This window comes from Pangasianodon hypophthalmus, chromosome 28 (assembly GCF_027358585.1).
Source record: "Pangasianodon hypophthalmus isolate fPanHyp1 chromosome 28, fPanHyp1.pri, whole genome shotgun sequence".
Lineage (NCBI taxonomy): Eukaryota > Metazoa > Chordata > Actinopteri > Siluriformes > Pangasiidae > Pangasianodon > Pangasianodon hypophthalmus.
Window position 1 is genome coordinate 3306398 of NC_069737.1, and position 12158 is coordinate 3318555.

General features: G+C 37.5%; 1 protein-coding gene across 4 annotated transcripts in view; it reads right to left on the reverse strand.

Moving 5' to 3' along the window:
- Window positions 1-12158, reverse strand: part of LOC113545719 (phospholipid-transporting ATPase ABCA1) — a 148509-nt gene that overhangs the window by 24523 nt on the left and 111828 nt on the right. For all 4 annotated transcript variants that reach the window (XM_053230879.1, XM_053230878.1, XM_034301178.2 and 1 more), the window contains 4 exons: window positions 9415-9592; window positions 7779-7894; window positions 6257-6401; window positions 491-614 (listed from right to left, as the gene is read on the reverse strand). In XM_053230879.1, the coding sequence (XP_053086854.1) occupies window positions 491-614; window positions 6257-6401; window positions 7779-7894; window positions 9415-9592 (563 nt within the window). The remainder of the gene's footprint in view (window positions 1-490; window positions 615-6256; window positions 6402-7778; window positions 7895-9414; window positions 9593-12158) is intronic.

The window sequence follows — 12158 nt, forward strand, 5'->3', positions numbered from 1 at the left end:
ACTAGATTGCACGCGCATCTCTTTTTGTTTACAAACACTAAAGGGGTCTATAGACTAAAAGATGGGACGTGCTAGTAGATTAGCCAGGATATGGACTAGTGAATTGACGATGGATTTAGTGGATGGGCTCAAGGTGGATTAGAAGATGTGGCAGTAGATAGACTGGGGGATACAATAGGTAATGGAAGAGTGGATGGATTAGAAGTTGCAGTAGAGGATAAAACAAAGGATGGGATAGTGGATTAGCTAGTGTATAGTACAGAGGATGGAAGTCACCAGCTGATACTTTGGAGTCAGATGGACTCAGATGGATAGACACAACAATTTGGCTTAATGGTCAAAATAAAAATGTTTTTCAAACTCTGGCATGGGGATGGAGCAATTTCAGTTATTTCTGTACTTGCTGTTAATGACAGTTCATGGTAATGCCTTGGTTGGAGTGTGTGCATGTGTGTGCACGAATATGTGTGTGCAGTTGTGTGTTCCTTACCCAGACTGATGAAGAGTGTTGCCATGGCCTGATTCTTGGCCATGTCGATGAGGCCACGACCCAGACAGAAGTGAGGGAAGATCAACAACACTTGCTTCACTATGTTATTGATATCAGTAATGTTCTAGAGAGAGAGAGAGAGAGAGAGAGAGAGAGAGAGGAAAAAGAAAGTGAGAGAAAGAGAGATTAGGTGAGAAAAAAATATGACACATCATATGGTGTGGCATTAAAAGTGTAAAATAGTTGGTGTGTGTATATGTGTGTGTGTAAATGTGTGAGTTGGTGTATGTATGTCACTAAGTGTGGCAGGAACAAAGCAACTATATGCATACCTATAATTAAGAAACACACATATCGCTGCATCTGTACACTGTGTGAAATTCTTATCACACACACACACACTCACAGAGAGAGACTTAATTAAAGTGTACTCTTTATTTTGTTACATTATGAGGGCCAGAATTTTTAGCAACAACTTTTGTCTCAGTGAACACATACACACATGCGCGAGTGCACACACACACTGACACTCACACACACACACACACACACAGAACGTCTAGTTTATGACACGCATTCAAAGTGATTGAAAGCTTCTTTTCATCTTTTGCAGCTACTCTAGATGACTATTAACTTAGAAGACTCATAGTAGAAGTGCAGTGTGTTCTGCATTAGGTTCTGTAGTTGGTTCTGCAGTGAGTTCTGGAGGCCTCTGTTATATTTCCCACATGGCCTTTGACCTGTGCACCTCAATATTTTCCTGTTGTCTTGCAGTAAATGGCTATTAGCCATCTTTCCTTGGCCATGCTGATAATCTAAAGATAAAACCATGACTAGACAGCGAAAAAAGCTAGTTTGTGGACTCATGAATTCAGTTGATCAGCCTGCCGATATTCTCCACCCCAGAGAAATGCTGTGTGTGTGTGCATGTGTATGTATGTGTGTGTGTGTGTGTGTGTAAGAGAGAGAGAGAGAGAGAGAGAGATCAATAAATCCTTCCTTTGCCATTAGTCTGTTTCTGTTGAACCTAATTGCTACAATGCTATATTGTGAATAATATAACATTCATGCCATTAAGGAGAGAGACAGATAGAGAAAGAGTCAGACTGAGAGAGACAGAGACAGAGAGAGAGAAACTTTCAACTTTGTTCAACTTTTTGAGATGTGAATTTGCATTGTTGACCGCTACTTTGACCACTGAAGACACGGTCCTTTGTGTTACAGCGCATAAGATCTAAAATGGAGGAAGCACTATTTTTAGCAATGTGGAGGCATAAGATTTTATATAACACCTCCCAATCTGACTATAAATTATTCCATTAAAAGAGACAGCGTTGTATTGAAAAGGGAAACTGGATTCGACTGTATAAATATCTTTAACATTTCAAGACCTTGGAATTATAAAGCACTGCATGACAATTTTAAGATACTGAGCCATAAAGTCTTAAAGACTAAAGCAGATTTTCAGCTTTACTTTTGAGCAATATTTTGGTCTAGGTGCACATATATACGTACATATTAAGTAACACGTAAACAGCATATTTATAACATTAATTTATTTTTGCCCCTCAGAGTCAGACAGAACCTACTTCTAAGGTTTCGATTTGTAGTTTTTACTATTTGTAGTTATCTTATCTTATCTTATAGTTAGCTAGTTTGCTAGCAATTGACTTAGAAAGGTTGTCAAATGTTGGCAAACATTGTGTGCACATACCTGTAGGACTTTGACTCCTCTTATATATCAAATATTACAAATTTTCGTTAATAAAGAATGACGCATCATACATTTTTATCAATTTGTACATTTACTATTGTGGGATGTCTGCTCTCATGTTAGTTCATGTTATCATTTAAATGATAACATCCATAAACAGTTACTCCTTTCAGCCTCTCTTTCTCTCTCTCTCTCTCTCTCTCTCTCTAAAAAAAAAAAAAATCCATAAAAAAACAATTTTTTTTCATTGTTACATGACAGCATGGTTTTTTTTTCAGTCAGAAGTGTATGTTATTACAACATAACAACAACATATAGTAACAGCTGCTGTTGTAGAAAATTAATTAACAACTTTTGAGCAATCAGATTTGAGAATTCAACAGTGCTGTAATGTATCTTTTTATATCATATGTTCATTTTCTTATCAGTTTTGAAACCTTTTTTTTCTCAGGAATTGTGACAAAGGCTGTTAATAGTTAAAGGCTAATCAAACTCATTGAAGATTCTGTAGTTCAGAGAGATATCGCAAACCAAATTTTTTACACTTAAATACAATTTAATTAATAAGCAATATCACATCACAAACTACTTTGCAATTTCAACATGTACTTCATCTCAGCAAGAGATTATCTGTACAAAAAGACAGCAAAATGAAGCATCTTCAATCCCACTGCCCTCATTCTCATTGCTAGTCAATGCATTGCTTTGAATCTCATTTACGTAACGTGATTAAGCGACACCCCCACCACGTAAATCACACACCCTTTTTAAAAATTTGACACATCACACCAAATCAAGGTACGGATTTACAGTGAGGTAACTGTGTAAAGGATCAAGGAGCGAACAGATACAGATGTCAACACTAACGCTGTGGCTAATGCCAGAGACATCAAATCCCATCTGCACTCCTCTCCCTCATCAGGCCAAGCGTGCAGAGGGGCATCAGACTCCGGTGAGCAACCCGGGCCACTTTCCTCAAACTCCTGTCGTAAACTCATAAATCATCTCGAGTGCACAATTCTCTCAGGCACTCAGGTGATCCATATTTCCTCTAACATTCTTTTTCTACACTCACACTTATACACACACAGCGTCCACATTCCCACTGAGACATCTTACCACGGGGATTTAGAGAATATAAGGACTGAGGAGGAACATAAAACAGAGGTCTCTCAGTGGGAACGTCACGTACATTGAACTGTGTGTGTTAGACAGCTTCACTGTAGCGGAGTGTGTGGAATCTATTTACTTAAGCTTATTTAAGCAGCAATTTGGCCAGCACTTGTAGATCATTTTCTCATTTGGGAAAAAAATGTTATAAACAACAAATGATTTATAATTTTGCTCATATAAAATCCTAGTTTGAAAAAGTTAATGTTCTAAAATTAACTAAATGTAACAAAGCATATTGTCATCATTGCTCAATCTCATGTTATGCTTACCCTATTAACCCAATTAACTAGGCTTTTAACTAAAAAGTATGACTTTTCGTGTGCATTAATACAAAGTATGGAAAATAAGCGAATACATGAATCCCTGGAGGGGGCGACTTTATACAGATAATGTCTCTGGTGATGAAGCATCATGTTCACACCCTCAACTCAGCAGCAGAAACTCTTTGCAGACCTGACAACATTTACGCACAATGTGTCTGAGCTCTGCATTTTAACACCGGAGTACACTAGTACAAGGTATCACTCAAAAATATGCCAAAATAGCAGTGTTCTTTTTCCCTGCCAGCAAGAAGTGGCCAGGTGATTTGAACTCTCTGATATTAATTGACGCCACTGGAAGCCCCGCCCCCTTTGCAGTTGCAGTGATATGACCAATGATCGATTCCTGTCACAGTAAATGGTGGAAGTTTTGAGTTCATTAATATGAAATATAATCTATCAATGGACAGTACATTCGACTTAACTAACATCAGACATGTTAACATCAGTTAAGTATTATTTACTAGTGATGCCATCAAACAATGGTCAAAAACTGGCACTTTCACTTTATGGCTAAAAGAGAAAACAGGCTGAGAGCTTTGGCTGAAAAAAAAAAGAATAAATAAGCCTACAATACTAACAGCGATTATATATATATATATATATACATATATATATATATATATATATATATATATATATATATATATATATATATATATACACACACACACACACATATATATTCCAACAGCATTCACTCAACCAATGTTGTTAAATTCACCCCATATGAAATATGACCACATTCACCACTATATGACATATCGTAATATATACCAAAGGGCACATTTTCAACAGGAAGTAACATCATCCAAATTTGCTGAAGATCATGGGATGAACTGTGATATTGTTAGACTGACTGATGAGGTCACTTTCAATGTACAACCCTGTTACCCAAATTACAGTCTGAAAGAAAATTATTAAATTAAAATTATTATTAAAAAAAAAAGTAAATCATTGAAATGGCCTTAAAGGCAGATGCTAGTTAATCATATTTTGTGCAATTTGCTAATTCATTTCTTGAAAACTCAACACTCTTACTCATTTAATAGCAAAATGCAGCCATTGTCAGCAAAGAACCCTTGTAAAAATGAGATATTGTTGCCTGAGATGGGTTAAGACATTTTCTGAATGGTTAAATAGTAGCTACCTTCAGAATGTAATGCTGCTACTGACCTACTTAGAAAACCTACTCTGTTTTAAAGTGGCAAATGAGAAATTATGCTAATGTAATTACTTAAGGATGACATGCTCTTTCTACATATGTCCTAACACACGCTCACACACACACACACACACACACACACACAGAAATCACGAGGGGGTGAGCTCGTCTCGCAGGACTTAGTAGGACATGCAGAACTGGGGCACACAATGGCTTTACACATATCAAGGCTGATACACACACACACACTGTCTTATCGACACTGCACAACATCAGTATCACTCAGTGCATGAAGACACCTGATAGGTTTAACAGAAGGCAGAGGAAATTATGCATCCAAACATACAAAGACATCCCTTATTGAGCCCTTTTCCCTCGATCATTCTTCTCTTCCACTTTTTTCATCCCTTAGAGAGAAAATGCAAATGAACACGCTCAATAATGCACAAGGAACCTTCCCTAATCTCTATCGTCATCCATAAAGGCCAGAGAAGTGTGTGGAGAGACAAGACGCTGGAGAAGAATGTTTCAGGAGGACAGGATGAAAAGCAACAGCCGTACCCTTGGCATATAGAGCTAAATATGCTGGTGTCATGGTAACATGGTGGTCTCCCAAGCTGTATTATTATACAATAAAAGTGACTTAGTGAGCATAATGCATACTTGTTTATAGTTTTATATTAAACATGCCTGACTAACTTTCTAACTTTCTAATATTGACTGTTTTAATACATAAATATTGCTGTATCTTCTGAGAGGAAAATAAAACTGGACTTACAGATCCACTAAAATTGAACAGGTCAAGACTGGAAAAACATTTTTTTTTTTGGTTAACCGTACAGTTTCAGTAAACCTGTGTCTGCTGTATCAGATTCCTGGGAGTGGAACCCCATGTGGTCTTCTGCTGTTGTAGCCCATCCTCCTTGAGATTTGATGTGTTGTGTGTTCTGAGATGCTTTTCTGCTCACCATGGTTGTAAAGAGTGAATATATGAGTTACCAGCTCAAACCAGTCTGGCCATTCTCCTCTTACCTCTCTCATCCACAAGGCATTTCCAGCCTTGATGTGAATATTAACTGAAGCTCTTTTCCTGTATCTGCAAGATTTTATGCATTGTGCTGGTGCCAAATGATGCCACACACTGACTGGATAATTGCAAGAATTAACAAGGGTACATGGGTGTAAACATATATAAAATTTCTTTAATGTATTATTTTTTAAATGTTGCAATATACTGTATAGACCATTAATAAAAGTGCAGTAGTGTTGTTGCTTCCTTCTCCTTTCCAAAGCATATCTACATACTGGGTTCTCTCTCTCTCTCTCGCTCTCTCTGTGTGTGTGTGTGTGTGTGTGTGCGCGCACGTGTGTGTGTCTATGGATTTGTATCTCACCGGGTCATTGAACAGCTCCATGACGAAGGTGGCGATGCTGCCGTTGATCCCAATGAAGAGATTGATGCAGGTGAGAACCACATACGCTGTGCTGGGAACGCTGAACACGAAGGAGGCCGGGTACATCATCGGTGTGATTGCCCACCTACAACACACGTAATGCGATCAAGAAGTATGAGCACACACTCATAACAAGATATGAACATTTCAACGTGTTCAGCCAAGTGGAAAACACAATAAGAAAAGGAACATTAGCATAAATCATATTTGGCATAACGAGTCTACTGTGAAGCAATAATAATAATAATAATAACAAATCGCTCCTGCGTTATTCATTTTGAAGAGTGCAACACTGTGCTCAAGATTGAGCTGATCCACATTTGATATCCACTTATTAAAATAGCTACTAAAGTGCCTGTTTAACACATACTAGGTTTTAGTGACTAGGACTGTCAGTAGGGAAAAAAATCTCTGATAATTTTGTTCTGTTGACTAAATTTCTTGTTATTAATGTCTGCTATTAGGTCGTTTAAACATTTTAAAACTTTGTCCGCTGTTGACTGCACAGTGTGTGCGAATGCTCTTCTTTGTTTTGATGATGATATGATGGTGCAGGAGCATCATAGACATTGTGACAGCTAGTATTTGATCACAAACTGAATTGAATAGGCTTATGTCTGCTTCTCTACTGCAAGTAACTAGCCAAAAACTTCCTTATCAGGAAATCAGATTGATCTAGCAATGTTTTAGACATCTTTAGGCAGACTGTTTTTCACCTCTGCTTTACACAATATTATCTTTGCAGTTAGACAAATAATACATTTCTGTGTTGTTTTGGTAAAATAAATGTGTTAAGAATGTAACTGAATATGTGCAATATACAGATAATGTGTTCAAGTGAGTGAGAAGATTTGTCTTCATGCTGGCAAAGAAAAACCTTTATATTTTTAATGTATACAAATATACATTTAGATGAATCAGTAGCTAAGCATTTACAGCATCCTTAGTAACCGCCTGGACCGAGTTGAGGTGGTATAATTTAGGCTACGAATTTGTTTAAATTTTGGGAAATAGAACTAACTACATTTATTAGAAAATATCACAGGCAGGTACAAACATATATAACTGTGAGAGTGGGATTAAACCATCTAATTCAAACCAATTATGAACTTGAGTGATGTATCTGAGGTTGAGGAACTGTCAGAGGATTCTGTCAGAATTGAACTGACCATGCTGACGGTGCTTGCATTTCTACCTCTGGGGTTAAATTCCAGTGTTTTCACTAGGGTCATAGTGGTAGGCTGTGTATTAAATAAAAAAAATAAAATAAAATAAAAACCCTTCCTGTTTAGACCACACCCATTATCTGGATTAAATCTGAATACAGATAAAGATATGGATATGTAGAGCACCAAACAAATACAGTGACTGTAGTACACCCCTAATATTTTGTATGTTTCTTAAAATACAGATTACATTTTTGGCAGAGTGTGTGTGATGCAGTGTGTCTGGCCTAACTTACCCGTAGAGCACCAACAGCAGGATGAGTGCAGGCAGGTTCTGAGGTGAAACATATGCTTTTTGTTGGAAGCAGAGGAAGATGACAATGACGATGAGACATGGGATGACATAATTACACTAGAAGAAAACCAAACAGAAGAGGACAGACACTTGGATCACGACCTATTTATTTAAAAATACACATTGTACCAGACAGAAGAACTTCATCATCCATTATTCAGAGAAGGATGAGAATGACCAACGGTACAATTTAGAAAATGGTAATGGTCGTCTCAGTGTAATGAATGTGAAGTCTCCTGAATAGGATTCAGAGCTGAATCAATGTGCTTTTAATTAGCCGTCTCAGTGCTTCTCCTCAATTTTCCCTGAGCACGCAGAGGGCTTTCACATGGACAAGGGGTTAATGGGATGTAATTCATAACTGAAGAAGGCTTTGGCCTGCATTGGGTCAGGGAACAGACCATAGCGATTGAGATTATGGATTAGCATTTGGCTAAAGAATATAATAATATGTGAACGATGATCCTAGATCACTAGTCCCCAGTGATCAAGTTACTATACAAACAGTAATATAATAGAATGTGCATATGCAGACTTGTGGTTTGCACTGAAGCCAAAACTACCATCAGAGCTGCTGTTATAGAAAATTAATCAACACCTTCTGACCAATCAGAATGGACCGCCACTGTGGTATAAACAACATTATAACCTGCTTTTTAAGAAGAAAAGAACAAGAAATATCAGGGTTAAGAAGTAGAGCAAAAACAAAAACGAATGGAATTTTTCAAAGATGCTTTCAAAATGCAAAAAGCATTGCTATAAATTGTTCCTAATTTAAAAAAAAAAAAGGTAAAAAGTGATTAATGGATTAATAACGTTATTTTTTCCATTCCAGTTAGAGTTCAAGAAAGTATAACCTAAACATTAACAGTTTTTGTGAATTGCTGTCCAGAATTCATCACTTCCTACACGCCTGGCTACAGGAAGATATGAATTTAAAAAGTCACTATAAGCAGGTTTTTAAAGATGACATGACAGCAGGAAAATCATAGAAGGTATTTTTTTCCTACAATTCTGCAAGCATCTGAAATGTTTATATACACATGTTTCTGGGTAAGTGCAGCCTTGGGGTTTATTTACGCCCTAGGCTTCCTATAAGCAGTGTAGGCCATCGTATGTAAAGACTGTTTTTAGCCGTTTTCTTATTTCGTTCGAACTGATTTCCAACTAAAGAGAGAGGTGTGGAATGCTGAAGCAGGGATGTAAACATTTCCAGTCAAAAAGAACCAAAAATAAATAATTTCTAATCCCTGACTTATATATTCACTATTTAACTAAACATTAGAGCAACCCCTAAATCTTCACACCTTAGACTTATATGTTATAAGAACGAGCTAAAAACAAATATGCGAATATTCTTAAAAAAAAAAAAAATCAAATGCAACCTACAAATATATGTGAACATGACATAATGAAATAAAAAATATCATCTTGCAGAGATATGGTTCTAAAAAGTGCTGTAATCTCTGGTGCTTCCTGTACATAAGTGTCACAATATGCAGTGATTAGTCTGATGTGTCATGTATGGTGTACGTGTATGTGTATGTGTGTGTGTGTGTGTGTGTGTGTGTATGTACCATGTCCCAGGTGAAGTTGGCCACCCAGTAAGCAGCAGGATTGACTCCACTGACAAACTGCAGGTGTTTAGCTTTGCTGACACGCTCTTGAATGAGAAAGAGGACAAAGCTGGCAGGGATGAAGGACATGGCAAAGATCACACAGATCGCCACCACCACATCTGTAGAGCTTGACATCCTGCATTGAAGAACACACTCTGACTCACGTACACAGAGACACACTCTCATATACTGTCTTGATGTGGTGTAATAATAATAATAATAATAATAATAATAAACTACTATTATTATTATTATTATTATTATTATTAATACTATACAGTTTGTTTTTTATTTATTTCATTATTTCTTTTATTAAATTCTTTTTTCTTAGAAGACTCAACACCAACATCAAAGACAGAAAATCCTGAAAGATCCCAAACACGACCCTGACCTCCATCCAGACATCTAGACCTTGTACTGACCTCTGACCCCGACTCTGCCTTTTTTTTGTTTTGTTAGAGAGAAGGCAAAGTGCCAAAGGTAGGGCGTGTGCCGCATGTGTCCCGCATTTGTAATTCCACCCACTTCCCATATAGTTTCATCCATCATAATGACATAAAAAACACTACATTGAAATCGACCATGCTTCTGATCGAGATCGTGTTATTTTCAGCTTGACCTGAAGTTTGATACACTGCTCTGACACACACAAGGGATCACATCTCTGGATGTCTTGCTTGTAAAGTGCATGGTAATAAGCTGATGAGCTGAATCTTAAATGTTAAGATGATCTTAAATATGGGAAATTGGGCGTTAATGCTCCAAAGCCTATATGATAGCCTTAGACTGTATATCTACAGAACACAGATATAGAAAATATTTGAATCTGAGTCTATTTTGTGCTGTTTGAAAAAACATCATGGAATTGTTCCCTTTCAAACACAATTTGCTATCATTGTAACACCAGGCATTTGAGCCAAATGTTAACAACCTATACGTTAAATGAATATAGTGCAATATACACGGTGATGTATTCATTTTTCTATGTTCCATGCACAATCCTTACACACAATGGTCATTCCTCAATATCTCAATATCATGTGAATAACAGACTTATGTTAGGCAGAATGATCTTTCCTTATAAGGTACCTTACTCACAAGGACAAAATGGATGGATGGAGGATGCTTCTGTAAGAAAACATGAAAAGTTGCTACACATTTGCCTTTAAAGCAGCTTAAAACCTAAAGTCACCATGGCAAGTTGTTGATTCCCTATTAAGAGTTGAATTATGGGTCAAAGCCATACATGTGCCCTTCAAATATGAGTAGGATTGAACCAATTTATAACCATATCAGTCTGAAATTAAGCTGTTGACCTTATTTGAATACATAATGAACATAATATAACATGTCCCAAACGTATACCTTAAACATTTTCACTTCCCAAAAACTTTTTATACCCCAAGTACTCCAGCAAACAATCTCACCAGGATACTATAGACTTGTACTTGATTACTGCGGCTGTAATCACAAACACTGTATGATGATCATGAAGAACATCCTTTCAGCACACTTAGTACTATTTGACTTTTTTTTTTAAATTTGCACTATCCGGTGTCAACTAGAAGAGGATGGGTTCCCTTTTGAGTCTGGTTCCTCCCAAGATCTCGCCCTAAATCTATATCCAAATTTCTGTAAAGCTGCTTCATGACAAGTGTTAAAAGTGATCTACAAATAAAGCTCAACTGAAACACCAAATATCAGATTAACACCTAACTCAGTTAATATGGTCCTTTTGTGTTATATATACTTCTCAATCAATATGAATGCAATTTTTGAACCTTTTTTAAATTCCCCATGAGACTTTCATGAATATGGAAACTCTCTCAGCTTCAGAGGAAATGAGCTGCAGGAGGATGCGGCCTGACTTCCCCTGATTTCACACTCCGTCTGGTACGACCTCCCACTGCTGGAACTTTGATAGATCTTTGCCTCTATTTCTTGCTTTCTGACTCACTTCCTGCCTCTCCTCTAACATACCTACACACATGTCCACTTGTATTACTGTATTTCCGGGATATTACTATTATTTCGATCTAACCCTACACGTAAAGCTCATTAAGAGCTGCATACGAGGAAAAGTAATATTTCCTCACAACATTCATACTGTCATGTATTTGGTGCCCGTAAAGAGATAAATGCATGCCTCCACACATAGATGAAGGAGGTCAGTGTGGTGCCATGCTGTTTTATTCATCATTAGTAGATACATGGCGGGAGCGTTACCCAAACTCTCATTAGGTAAAAGGAAAGGATATGGCCAGTTACCCTTAACCAGAGAACCAAGTGTGTGTGCTTGTGTGTGTGTGTGTGTGTGTGTGTGTGCATGCCCTGTGGGTGTGCAATGCTTCAGTACTCCGTCTTTGTCTCTGACACTGACCCCTGATTCCTAATGATCCATCTTCATTCACAACACAGCGGCATCAACACACCCTCGCAAGGTGGGTTCAATTAAGCGTGAGAGCAGGCACACGCACACATACGCACACACATGCACACACACACACACACACACACACACACACCAGCACAGACACTACCTAGAGGGGTATAACTATATTAAATAAGCTCCCTGTACTAATGCGGAACTGCATTTATCATAAAAAGCCGGACACAATCAGGCCACACGACTGTGTTATGGTTTAATACACTTTAATATGCTCTACAGCCAGACGTCTTTATTTAGGTACCAATGAGGTAAC